Source organism: Diorhabda sublineata, chromosome 9 (assembly GCF_026230105.1).
Source record: "Diorhabda sublineata isolate icDioSubl1.1 chromosome 9, icDioSubl1.1, whole genome shotgun sequence".
In the NCBI taxonomy this organism is placed as follows: Eukaryota; Metazoa; Arthropoda; class Insecta; order Coleoptera; family Chrysomelidae; genus Diorhabda; species Diorhabda sublineata.
This window is the reverse complement of record NC_079482.1, coordinates 23,726,048-23,739,188: the sequence shown is the minus strand read 5'-3', so window position 1 is coordinate 23,739,188 and position 13,141 is coordinate 23,726,048. Positions and strand designations below refer to the sequence as shown.

General features: G+C 33.6%; 1 protein-coding gene across 19 annotated transcripts in view; it reads right to left on the bottom strand.

The window, feature by feature from the left end:
* LOC130448898 (protein muscleblind) overlaps positions 1-13,141 on the bottom strand; it is a 584,866-nt gene that overhangs the window by 350,946 nt on the left and 220,779 nt on the right. Inside the window, exon 3 of one of the 19 annotated variants that reach the window (XM_056786484.1) lies at positions 7,214-11,980. The exons of the other annotated variants lie outside the window; for them this stretch is intronic. Coding sequence (XP_056642462.1) covers positions 11,954-11,980 — 27 coding nt within the window. The 3' untranslated portion in view covers positions 7,214-11,953. Of the gene's footprint in view, positions 1-7,213; positions 11,981-13,141 lie in introns of those variants that run through there. 19 annotated transcript variants of the gene reach the window in all.

The window sequence follows — 13,141 nt, the reverse complement described above, 5'->3', positions numbered from 1 at the left end:
AAACTTTGAGTGTACTACAGGGACGTTTCCCTAGTTTAAGAAAGAGTTGAGAATATATCGAAATTGGATAGAAATTCTTAAAGATGATTAAAATGAGAGATGTCAAGATGCTAATCGAATAATTATCACACATTATGCCACTTGAATATGACTTAGTTTCTCTTTTTGTTTTGCACTTTGTACAGTAAAAATTGCTCCTGAGAAATCAGAGATGAGAATTTGTTTCGATACAGTAGTAAAAAATTAAAAGCTTGGATATATTAAAATCGAATCTCTTTTATACGAGATTAATCATCGGACAAAAACGTGATGAATCTTTCTATTTTCTCTTTATTAACCCCAAATATATCGTTAGGGGTAGATAACCACTCGTTCTGAAATAAATAGAAGTGCGCTTTCCTCTCTTTCTATAGCTAATATGTCATCTTAACAAACGAGCCTATTAATTTTCATGGACTGGGCAATGTGTCTTCATAATTGCTCACGAGTAAAGTGTGCCTTGTAAGGGTTTTTGCCGCATTGCACGAGATGCAGCTTTGAGCTTGCACACAGTGAAATATGACTTTCATAAAAGGGTATGAAGGAAGACACGTTCGTGTTTGTCGTGGTTAAACACTACCAGGTAAAACAATGTAATATTGTTGTTAGGTATAAGCTCAAGACATGTTTAATTAGGATATGTTAACCTAACATTGACATTGAATGATAATTCATAATATATCGCACAATATCTACATATCTCCTATTATCTCATGTAAAAACAGTATTTCATGATATTGAGTAATCAGTCATTTGACAATTTTTTGAACAAAAACATCGAATAAACAAAACGGGAATTAAGAAGTTGCAACAGTTATACTGCCAACGCTGTACCTATTCATTTGTTGAAACATTAACGACTTATGAATCTGCTACTGCAGCTGCTTGCCAAAGATGCTCGCAGATTGGCGCAGTCAGTAGGATACACAAGGGTTTCGTGAACAGTTTCGAATTGTATCAGAAGTGATATTTGGAACCTTGAAGTTTCTGCACTTCAAGTGCATAATACGTACTTATAAACTCTCGAATTAGTGGCAACAAGATTTGTGAGTCACAAAAGAGGACCAAAAGAGAACAGCGTTCGACCAGTATGCACTCAAGTTTGGTTGTCAAATAATAAATCAATTTTATAATTGTTATACACATGTTAATTATCAAAGTCGAAATCGTTAAATTATATTAATCCTTCCTAATATAATCAGATATTCCTATTTTGAACAAAAATGTTGAATCATCTAATCATTAATAGGAAATGGATATTTCTGCATCGAAGACCAATATTCTTTAACGACAACTGCAACCTGTAGCTTATCGAAAATACATCGATAAGGATTTGCCAAAAATAAAGTTGAAATTAGAGCAATAAACACTTACTGAACAAATTACACAAGACGAAATCATTATTATTTCAACGAAATCAGAAAATGTTTTTGCTAAATATCACACGTATCAATACATAGTGAAAAAGCCTACACTGAATATCAAAGTTAACACAGAAATGTCTTCCAAAACGTCAAACTACAACAAGGAACACCACTACATCATTATAGAATATCGTATGGATACATGCAGAAGATTTTAAGAAATTATTTGCAAATTAAATACCGCTAAATTTTTTTTTTCTCTCTCCAGACACATATTTAATCGTCAGATTAGGTACCACGCATTTTCTAGCTCTTCCAAGAAATGGAGAAGTACCATGAGGGAAATGTTTTGATGCCATTGAGGAGATCACGATTGAGCAGATGAGAGCCGTTCCGACAGAAGCTTTCCAGAAATACTCTTGCGAATCAGATACTCATTCGCCAGATTAAGTACCACGCATCTTCTAGCTCTTCCCCAAATCTCACATGGGTGAAAAATTGTATACAGTATACAGTCCAACTGTATACGACAAATAATAGTGGATGAATTGAAGGAAGACTTGAAAGATTGCAGTTTTTGTAAAATTTATGCCGATGCTCATGTGGCGCCACCCTTATTTAACAAATTCCATATAAAAATATTCCTATCAATTCAATGAAATAAATCGCCATATTCTCATTACACCTCGTGTATGTCAAAATATAGAAATAATCGTCAACTACCATCTTTATTCGTATCGATACTTCTTCTATGTTGCTACCACACAATTTATATTTTTCCAAGATTGTTTCGAGATTAAATAATATAAAAAAAAACTTTCAATTTTTATTTTATTTACTACCCCATGCTATTCGAAGTAGGACGACGTCGCGACATAGACATCGGCCTGAAAGCGTTCGTTTCTCCAGATATGAGCAGTTCAGTTCGTTCTTTATTCGAACGACGTTTCGCTGGAGGCATTCTCAATTTTAATTGGAGTTTTCGGTCGATTGAACACGAGATACCGATGCTGTGATGGCAGACGTCGAAACAGATCTACCTATAGTACGGCCGCTTCGGATTTACATCGAAATTTGAAAACGAAATAGTTATTTAACAAACAAAAATGATTACCAAGAAGCCATAAACCGAATTGATGTATCCTAGACTTGTACTTGAGTGCTAAAAAGTCGTACATAAAATTCTGTAAGTTGCCGATCACTCATAGATTGATATAAAAATGGAATCAGCAGCACCAGTAGGCTCAGAGCTCTTTCTGGGTGTACCTACCACCGCACCTACTACCAAGTCTTTTTGAGTTCTAACGCATCTAGGATGCCATCTCCATGATGAAAGCAGTACGGATGTTAGGAGTGTGTCGCTGGTGCTAGGTTAAAATACAGAAAAAGCCTCATAGTTTTATTAAAAGGTACAAAGTGTCTGATTGACCTTTCCAGCATTATTATCTTTTTAGTTGGGAACTATCAGGAGGCCAATGCGGTTCATGACCTCATAACTATCAGCTATCAAAATCAATTATGGTTTTCATTCCTTCGAATTTTTGGTAATAAAAAAACAAAATTAGATCCATTAGATCGATTGGCTCAAATTGAAATTTTATCTATATCAAATGTGTATTGTGCTTGCAGAATTCTTTTAGGGCTATCAACTACTACGAAAAATATGACATCTACGATAAAAAAAATCGATTTCCTTTTAGTTTATAATAACTTGGTTGTAAGAGGTCTTTCAGTTTGAGTTGAATGAATCCTTTATCACGATTTTCTTGAATCGTAAATCAAATATAATTCTGTTATCTATAATAGTATTTCACTTAAATTGTAAATAATAGTCCCTCCGACTATATGAAATAAGAAAGATTGAGATAAAGGAAGAAAATATCAGTAAAAGGAGAGCATCCCACTCTCTAACAGTGTAGTTCATGCGTAAGCATCTCACCCAATTCTCCTCTTAACTCTCTCGACTCGGATCAAAATTCAGTAATGAACCGAAATCTGTGAGCTGCATCAGATAAACATGGTGGTGTTTATTTATTACCGAATATAATGAATTTCGTTAGCAGAAAGAAAATAACACGATTTGAGAGAATAATATTTCCGTTCTGCTACCCATAAATGAGCAGATTAACTTTTGCTACGATCAAACAGAAAGGAAATTTTCACGTTTGTGTTGTGTTTTTGATGAGTTGAGGATTATCTTTGTTTGCAGAAATACGGAATTATTTTGATATATTACTCCTTTTCTTTACTACAAAATTTTTTTATACGCGTGATTACAAAAATTGTTTCATAAATGGATACGAAACTCAAACTTGATTAAAATTCAAAATTATTTATTGGATTTTAGCACACTGTTAACGAATAGAAAGACCAAACTGCTTAAGCCTTTGAATGAATAAAATCAAAATGATAATGAGGTAATTTAATATTATTTTCAAAGATGAAAAAAATTTGAATTACGACGAAGCATTCCATCATTCTTTTACGTAGGTATTCAAATTATAAAATAATCATATTTTACAAAATATAACTTTATACAAAGCAGTAAGATCCATAAGAATGTTTAAAACAATGACAATGACAACAACTCAATCGGGTTGAAATCAGGCAACTGTGAAGGCCAAATCTTCCTTTTAAATTCTTTCAAATACTCCCTTCAATTTTGATCTGCGCACAAACACTCTTCTTTTCGATCCAAAAAACCTCAAAATATGACTCCATAAAATTCTCTCCCACTCTTCATACGTTCTTTTTTCATGCCCACTGCAACTTCTTGATTATATTTTGACGTCTTAAAAGAGATTCTTCCAGCAGCTTCCCTCAATCTCCTGCTACCTGTAGAAGTACTCAAAGTAGAACCCTAAGTTCATTGATCTGAGCTGCTATCTCTGGGATGGTGATCACGTTTCGAGGCAACGGTACGTTTAATTTTGCCTAGACTATGAAGATTTGTGATTAAAGCATAAATTTACAACATGATCTTGCGTCTCACGTGGTTAAACTAAAATCATAAACAAGCAATAAATAATCCACAGTTGAAAAATAATAAACGAATCAGCTGGTGCTAGCTAGTTTTAACTTGTCGCGATCACCGACAAAATCTAAACATACCCTCGTATAAATTGAACAAATTATGAATTTTTTTTTGGAATTAATGAATGGATTATGGGGTGGTCAAAAACTGTTGATCGGTAGCGTATCATGTAAGAGCTGGTTCTGGAGGATGGATTCTGGATAAGGATGCAGATAGAGACAAGAATAATAAATAGAAACTTATAGTCATAACCTAAAACCAAATTCATTACAAAATAAAATTTAATGATCAAAAAAATTTATTAATCTATAAAGATTGGGAATGATTCAAGTCATTGAATGGATAAAGAAGTGCTCTAATCATCAAGACGAAGACATGTTGGTTATTTGGATTGTTGGTGAAATAGCGTGCTGAAATTTATGAAAAATTGGTGTTAGTATATAACCCATTTTAAATGAAAAACCAAAAACCAAAACAGCTAATTCTTTCGCTAGATATTACTAAACGAACATGAGACTATCTAATTCAATGGCAATTACCAACTGTAATATCATATATGGTTGTAAACCCCTTAAATTTGTTACCCCTTTTTACTGAGCGAACCAATCTCCACTCCCTGTGCATATCATTCTGCCTCTAATTATTATCCATGCGGTCCTGATTTCCATTCTAATCAGTTTCCCCAATACTTCTTTGAATCAATTTGATTTTGGCCTTCCTTCTTCTACTTTTTGTTTGTTTCTATATTTCCTTTTTGAATTCGTTATCATCAATCTTGATCGATCCCAATATCGATCTTATTGTCTTTCTCTCATTTAAAATCTTAACCAAGCAAGACTGAGCTGTTACAAATGGGAATTCAAATCGAGCATTTTGTATCTTTCACTGGGGGGGGGGGGGGCACAGTGTGTATGAATTTTTGTTTTTAATATATAGAAATGTCTTATTTTGAATCAGTTTCACAAATATTGGAATAAGCATTATAAATGATAATGATTTGGGTAGGAAATAATCATTCAATGATTAATACAGTCAACGATCTACAAGCAAATGAAGAAGAAACTCCATATAAATCAACAAATACTTATTAAAGCTACTACGTAAAATTATTATAATTATTTTGAAAATGTCGTGGATTCGAAGAAATAAATATCGAATTACCGTTGAAGAGGAAAACATAATAACAATTTTTCCTCGATCAAAATAAAGGTTTTCCGTTTATTGCCTCCAGTAATTATTGACGTGCGGCTACAGGAATCTTTTAAAGATTTATAACATGGTATTTCGGTCCTAAACCGATAAATATTATCCCGAACGACGCTCTTATTCAATATATAACCTATAGAAATATTGAATAAAAGATGAAGGGCGCTCGAAGCGTATAGATATTGGTGTCACGATATGGCAACTCAAAGTTTCTTTGGGAAACTCTTTGGTAAAAAGCGAGCGGCTTCGGCTGCTTCTACGATGGAAGGAGCCGTCAAAGTATACACGTCTGCCGCCTCCGGGCACCTGTTCACTTCCGTCTACTCCGAGCATTGTAGCGATATATAAATATACAGACCGCTTTCATATTTTCCTCACCCTTATATCTTGTACCCTTTTCGAATATTACAAATCAATTCTGCATCTTACATAATTATAAATAAATACCTATTTATAAAGGGTTTCTTTTAATTTAATTTGAGAAGAGAAACTTCTTTTAAACTACGAAGCGCGCACAATTACTGAACTTTCCTAATTCAGTATTTATCCGTGCTCTTCCATTTTAAACTGTTTGATGTTCTCCAATTAAGATGAGCATACAAACAGAAAGTCTGCTCTGTTAGAATCCGACATATTAACCCTTGTACGTTCAGTTATAGTCCATTCATTTGAAAGATGAGGCACGTTACCTACCTGGAAGGCGACCCAAGGAATATATGTCAAAAACAAATACACGAGGTCTGTTGGGTATCTAGATATCTTGTATACGCACGTTCCAAAACACGTTCCCGTAAATTGACAAAAACTCCGACTGAATGCTATAAATTGTTGCAAGAGTCCTATGGGGACAATTATCTATCTCGTACGAGAGTTTTTGAGTGGTGTAAGCGCTTTAGTGAATGCCAAATCAAGGCAATGTTGATCGTTCTTTTCGACATTAACGATATCTGAGATATCTCAGACTGTCAACCAGACTTACTATTTGTCAGTTTTGACAATAGTGCCAGAACGGCCCGCTTTGTGGAAGAGCAACTCGTGGATTTTGCACCAGGACAACGTACCTGCCCATAACGCACTATCTGTGAAGCAGTATTTGACCAGTTAACGATTTCTTCGGATCTTATTTTGTTCATAAAACTATTTTACGTAGTTCGTTGCCTTTTAGATTTTGTATACTTGAAACTAACCTTTTTCGGATTTTTTTGTCTCCACATACTTACTAATCACAAGCGCGCTAGTATTAAAAATGGAGGGAATGTTTGAATATCTTTGGACCTAATTCAAGTGGAATTAAAACTGTTTAAATATATTTTTTACAATAATGTAACTTTTTCATTGGAAAGTCACAACTTGAGAAATCTAATCGAAACTATTATAAAAAAAAATGAAACGATAAAAACATGTTTATATTGCATATAATAAAAGACTATAATTTCCCTTAGCAAATAAAATTCCAATTCAGTTTTTAAATTAAATTTCCAAGTGCCGTTTTCTCGAGACTACCTCCGATTCCATCTTCACTAATTTCGCATAATGCAATCCAAATATCCTTCTAACTGCACCACTTCACTTTTCTCTTTATTTTTTTTTTAACTTTAGTAATTATGTGCTCGACTGTCGTCGCCACCTCTACGATATCGTTATCGTAACAGCAAACGACGTACGTGATGGTTACTACCACCGCTTTTCAGAGAGCAAAACCCTCCCGTCTCCGTCAACAAAAAAAAGAACAGATAATTACGTGATTTTAGTTTGCAAGCTTTCTTCATAACGAGAAGTGCAACAGCAAAGTAATGGGGTCTCTATAATTTAAATTTTAATGCCGTTTCGCCAGGATATTCAAATTTTTAAAACATCTGCAAGTTTGCTCTCACTTTGCCAAACATTATTCTGAAACTTAGATAATTAGGAATGGAAAGATTCCCTCATACCTTAACGCGCCAAAAACAACCCTGCCAGAAATTTTATTACTCAGGTAAATTTATGCAAATATCTCCAAGTATTAAATTTACGTTTTCGGCAACACATAAGAAGAGCGAGTTGAAACTAGTTCGCGTTGGAGTATGAGGCAAAGAGGAAAACAGATAAAGTTATCTTAATACTGCAGCAAATCAAAGTTTGAGAAAAGCATATAGGATATCCAAGTTTCGGAAAGGCTTACTACGACTTCCGAAGCTCTCTGCATGTCTATCGTCTTTCTTGATGCGACTATAAGATAACTTGTTTTTTTTTTTTAAAAAAAAACCCATATTCTATTTAGGGTTATTCCACCTTTCTATTTACAGAACTGAGTTCTTTTTGATGTTTTCAATTAAAAATACAGAATAAGTTGAGGTGAAACAAAAGGTGTTCGATCAAAAACGTATTAGAAAACATCAAATACAATTCGAGGAATGATTAAAATTGAATAATAGCAGTAAGAAGATAAAATTGACATTTATATTATACAAATACGGAAACATTTCCAAATTGATGTCTAAGACCGACCGCCCAGGATATTTTGAAACGAAGGTGGCAATCCAGTTGATCTTGCAAAGGTTTGGCAACCTCGGAAACGTATAACAACGAGCAGCCGGTGACTCAAGTGAAACTAGTTTGCAATCGGTTGGATGACCATGTTTCCGCGGTCGCAGTTGCTTTGTAGATGTTGTTTCATTTGATTATCACATATAATTTTTTTCAAAATAAGTAATCAACTAACTAAACCTCAACATTGTAGGAGGAGACATTCGATAAAAACCTATAAACGTTTTACCTATCTAAGACAGTTTTTGTGCTGCTACGAACAGTCTAGAGTTCACATTTTGACTTAGGTGTGGATGGATCCAATATTCTCTCTGTACCTTGCGTTGTCTGCGGTATTGATAATAATCAATGACGTCTTCCTCATTGCCGCACCAACTGATTCAATATTGATTACGAGTCGTATCCGTGTGCGCTAAAAAATTTTATTTTCATTCCAAAACTGTTCCAAGATCAACTGGTTTGTTTCATAACATTCGATTCTGTTCGAAACCATCTATTCTTGAGATGAAAAACAATCGAGTGACTAACAAAAAAGCAGTACTTTTCTACCAGAGATTTATGTGGATAGCAATATGTACAGCAGTCATCACATCGGGAAAATAGTTGAAAAATCGAATAGAACAATTGAAAATAATCACGCAGTTATTGCCAACCATCGGAGGACGGTGAAATTCCTTAGTTATCTTATGTTTCATTTTAATATTTCTTCATCCAATCTCAAATATAATTTTTCCCTTTGATCTATCTAGACAAGGTTCGACCCACCATCGTCTGGGTGCTTTTCTATCTCTCAGATTCCGAAAGCAAGGCAGCAGCTGACCACTTTATCTAGCTTTGTTGTTTTCATTTTTAAACCGACCACACGACACACTTTTTCTTAAGGAATTTTGCTTAGTAGTAGGCAACGTGCAAATTCGTTTATGCGACATTTTGATCAAACAATTTATTACACATTGTCTACGAGGGAATGTGTCAAATGAAATACCAATTTAGTGAATTTTGAAAGAGGCATTCTAATCAATAACCAGTACTAAGTTTATCTGTTAAAATTTTTTCTTTTTTTTTTTTAATTACCGTTATGTGTTTCCAAATGTGATTTATTTTTAATGTTTGGAATATGAATCAACAACAATTTGTATTGCGGCTGAAAATTAGGGTCAACAGTCAACCTAATTGTGCGTTATTCCTTCTTCTGGGTCGATCGAAACAGCTGCTTGAACATTTAATGGTTTCCCATTCGCCGGATCGGACACGAAAGTCGGAGCCTAATGAAAATTTACAATTTCGCGTTTTCACTTTGAGCTGCCTAATAGGAAATTATTAAGGTTCATCGTACGAGAGACACCAACCTAACGGTATGGAAAGATTCTAATTAATATATACTACGAGAGAGCGTCTATTTCCAAAACGACTATCTATTTCATTTAAATTGATTGAGCTGATAAAAATTTGCATCGGGGAAAAACAACAAGGGTGTATATTTTAACTTGAAAAATGTGTCAAGTCGATCCATAAATCTTTTTTCGGTACGGAACCAGAAAGACGCGATAATTAAAAAGGATTTGCTATTATCCATACGAGGTGTCAACAAAAAATAAGGTCCAAACATTATTACTTAGCTCCATGATAGAAAGGTCATAAATAAAAAAACAAACTGCGATCATTTTCACTATATTCTTCATTTGTTTTCACTCATTTGCCAGGAAGTCTGACGTCTACAAAAATATGATGCATCTTTGAGAAAGAGAAATGCTTTATTGTCAAAAAATTGTTACAATTTGTAGACAAAAGCATGTAAAAACTAAAAAACAAACATTAAAATAACTAAATAAAGATACGAATAAAATAGAATTTCAATGTATGTAGGTGTATAAGGTGGATGTTCAATCAAAAGTACCCCAGGAAGAATACCAGGTTCTGTGCAGACAACGTGTTCTTATTAAAGAAATTGATAGAGAAGAAACAAGAAGAAATAGACTAGACTAGAATATCTAAATTATGGGAAACTCGTTGGATTGGCAAAGGTCAAAAATTGGTACATCGGTGTCTAATGAATCAAGTCCAAATTCTGCGAAAACTATTTCTATAGAGGATAACGTGACCAAAATCTCCGGTTTAGTATTAGCAGATCGCCGATTGGAAATGCACGAGATATTTGAGACAGTAGACATTGCAAAAAATCACGTACAAGAAGTTTTGCCACGTTTGCTCATTCCCGATAACAAACGCAATCGTAAGACCACTTCTGAGTGGTTTTGACAAAGTTTAAATACAATTCGAAGAAGATTTTACGTCGGTTCTTGACAGTAGATGAAACTGGTAAAAGCCAGAGATCAAAAAATAGTCGATACGCAAATCGCAAGCGAATGCTGTAATTCAGAAATGAACTTTGACCATTACCGCAAGTTGCATACAATAATTTATATAGGAATACAACAAAAAATAAATACAAATATAGTGAAACTTATAGAACTCTACTTTTCATTTGCAGTATCCATCTTATTTTGTTTCTTCTAAAATGATGCAAACAATACTCTGTGAATAATATTTTCCATTTTGTAATCGTAAGACGAAGATTAAAATTTTTCTATTGTATCAAATTTTTTCTGTGTTTTGTTTTTTGACTTTATCATTTCTGGTTTTCCCTAACATTGAGCCGACTGATCTTTAAACGAATATTCAAGAATTCAAAGCCAAAATGAAACGTTCAACCCAGACGATGACGAAGACTATAAATGAGAATATTCTGATACAGAGCAATGAAGATACTGAAGAACCAAGTCCATTGAATGCATCATAATTTACACCAACATGTAAAGAAAAGAATTTGTGTGTATTGTATTGATAATTATGAATGAAAAATTCTTGTTTTTTCTTTATATCTAACAATACATTTTTGTATTTATTATATATGCGTCGGGTAACCCATTTGCTCATTTTGGAGCAAAAGCACATTCGAATGAACACATCCCAGGCCTTATTGAAGTGGTCAGAGACTGCGATAACCAGAAATATCATCGAAAAATTATACCAAATGGTACTGTAAGAACGTCGGATGAAGTTTAGACAAATAGAAGAGATTATCGATGCATTGGAATGCATAATTGTAGATGAAACATGGACGCAGAAATAGACAAGATAACGGCAAAGGATAGCAAAGGGGGAGTTTGCCCTATAAGAACAATTGGCCGGTAAAGTTATGGCTACCAATAAATTTCAAGAAAGCAACCGCATTTGAAGAATAACAAAGTAGTTTTTCATCATTAGAACGCACCTTCTCACTTCACATTTTCATCATCGGAAGCATAGACTTGAAATAAAAATGATTATGAAAAAAAAAAAATATTTTATTTCTTTGTCTTTGTCTTTGTTCTGTTTTTTTTTTCTATTATAGATGATCTAATTATCAGAATCAACCGAAGTAGTGCCCAGTGTGTGTTATATGGTACCAACCTATTTTGAAGAATTCAAAATACGAAAATATTCATAATAATCTTGAAAAGCTGATCACTTCCTGGTACTGTGCAACATCAGACGCTTTGAAACGATTCCGGCTTTATGGTCACCGTCTCTTCCGTATATTATGGAACACAGAATCTGTAATAAACATTGCGAAGGGAAGAGAAAAAGAAAGAAATTGTAAACATTATAGTGTATACAATTTTATTAGAGAAACTTCGATGGATTCGCAGGTGTGTTTGAAAGTGCATTTTATAGAAAATCAAACTATCGTGGATCGTCGTTCCGTCCAGTCATTTGAGCATAATATAATTCGAAACAGGACTTACCAAAAATTGATTTTTCCACATACCTGAAACAAACAAATATATGATAGTAAAGAAAAATTAAACTAATAAACAAAACCATAATTAAAAAAATTATTGATATTTATAAATAAGTGCCGCATGTCTGGATACATTGGGTAAGATTCAGTGTCTCAAGGGAATCAAAGCAGCAATTACAATCACCTCCAACTTTGTTAGATGTTTATCGACCTTTCGGTTTCGGTTTCGATCATATAAATCGTAAGCTGTCTTCGTAGGTACTAAACTCTTTCTGGTACTCTTTCCGCTCAGATCTCAACGCTAAATTTGTAAAAACTGGTCTTTAATTCTATGAAGGGTAGAATTGCTTAATCACTCTTGGTTTAACAACAACGTAAATGGTATAAAGTGGGATAAATAGGAATTTTGAGTATTGTTATATTGAGAATATAGATTTGAAGCAGCCGTGACAACAAGGAGAATATGTGGAATTGAAGAGGAAGACACATAATAAGCGAAAGGAGAAATTATGTTCATTGCGGGTTTTATCCAATTTTCTCAAAACATTTTACTGAATAAATTCACTTAAGCCTGCATATTTTGGTTCAAGTTACGTAATAGGAATGTGTTAAGTCATATTGTATGTATATTAATTCCCGAGAAAAAGAAAATAATATTTGTAACAAGAAAATCTATACTTAGCTATTATGTAGAAATAAAAACAGAATTCTCGTATTTCTCACTTGTAAACAATAATCCATGAAATACGACACTTAATGTCATTTTTACGATGTTCATTCGTTAACTTGGTTGAGTAAAATTATTACTAAAAGTGGGAAGGGCAACAGGCAAATTGTATTTACGAAATTAACCAATTTACGGTCGAAAACGATACTATTGAGAAAATATTTATTTTATCGACGTTGCTGGTTGATTAGCAAATAAAAACCACCCTGGTAGTTTGAAAATAATTGTCTGTAAAAGAAGCCAAAGAAAAATTATGTATAAATTCCGGACAAAAATGACAGAATACTGTAGGAAAAATAAGAAATTGCTCTATGGATCACTAAAGCAATTAAGAAAGAAAAAAATAATATAATGAGTATAAAAGACAAAAAAGGAAACATAATCACGAAAGAAGATGAAGTAATAAAGAGATGGAGGGGGTATTATCAGCTTACAAGTGCAGGAATTAAGGATGAGACGAA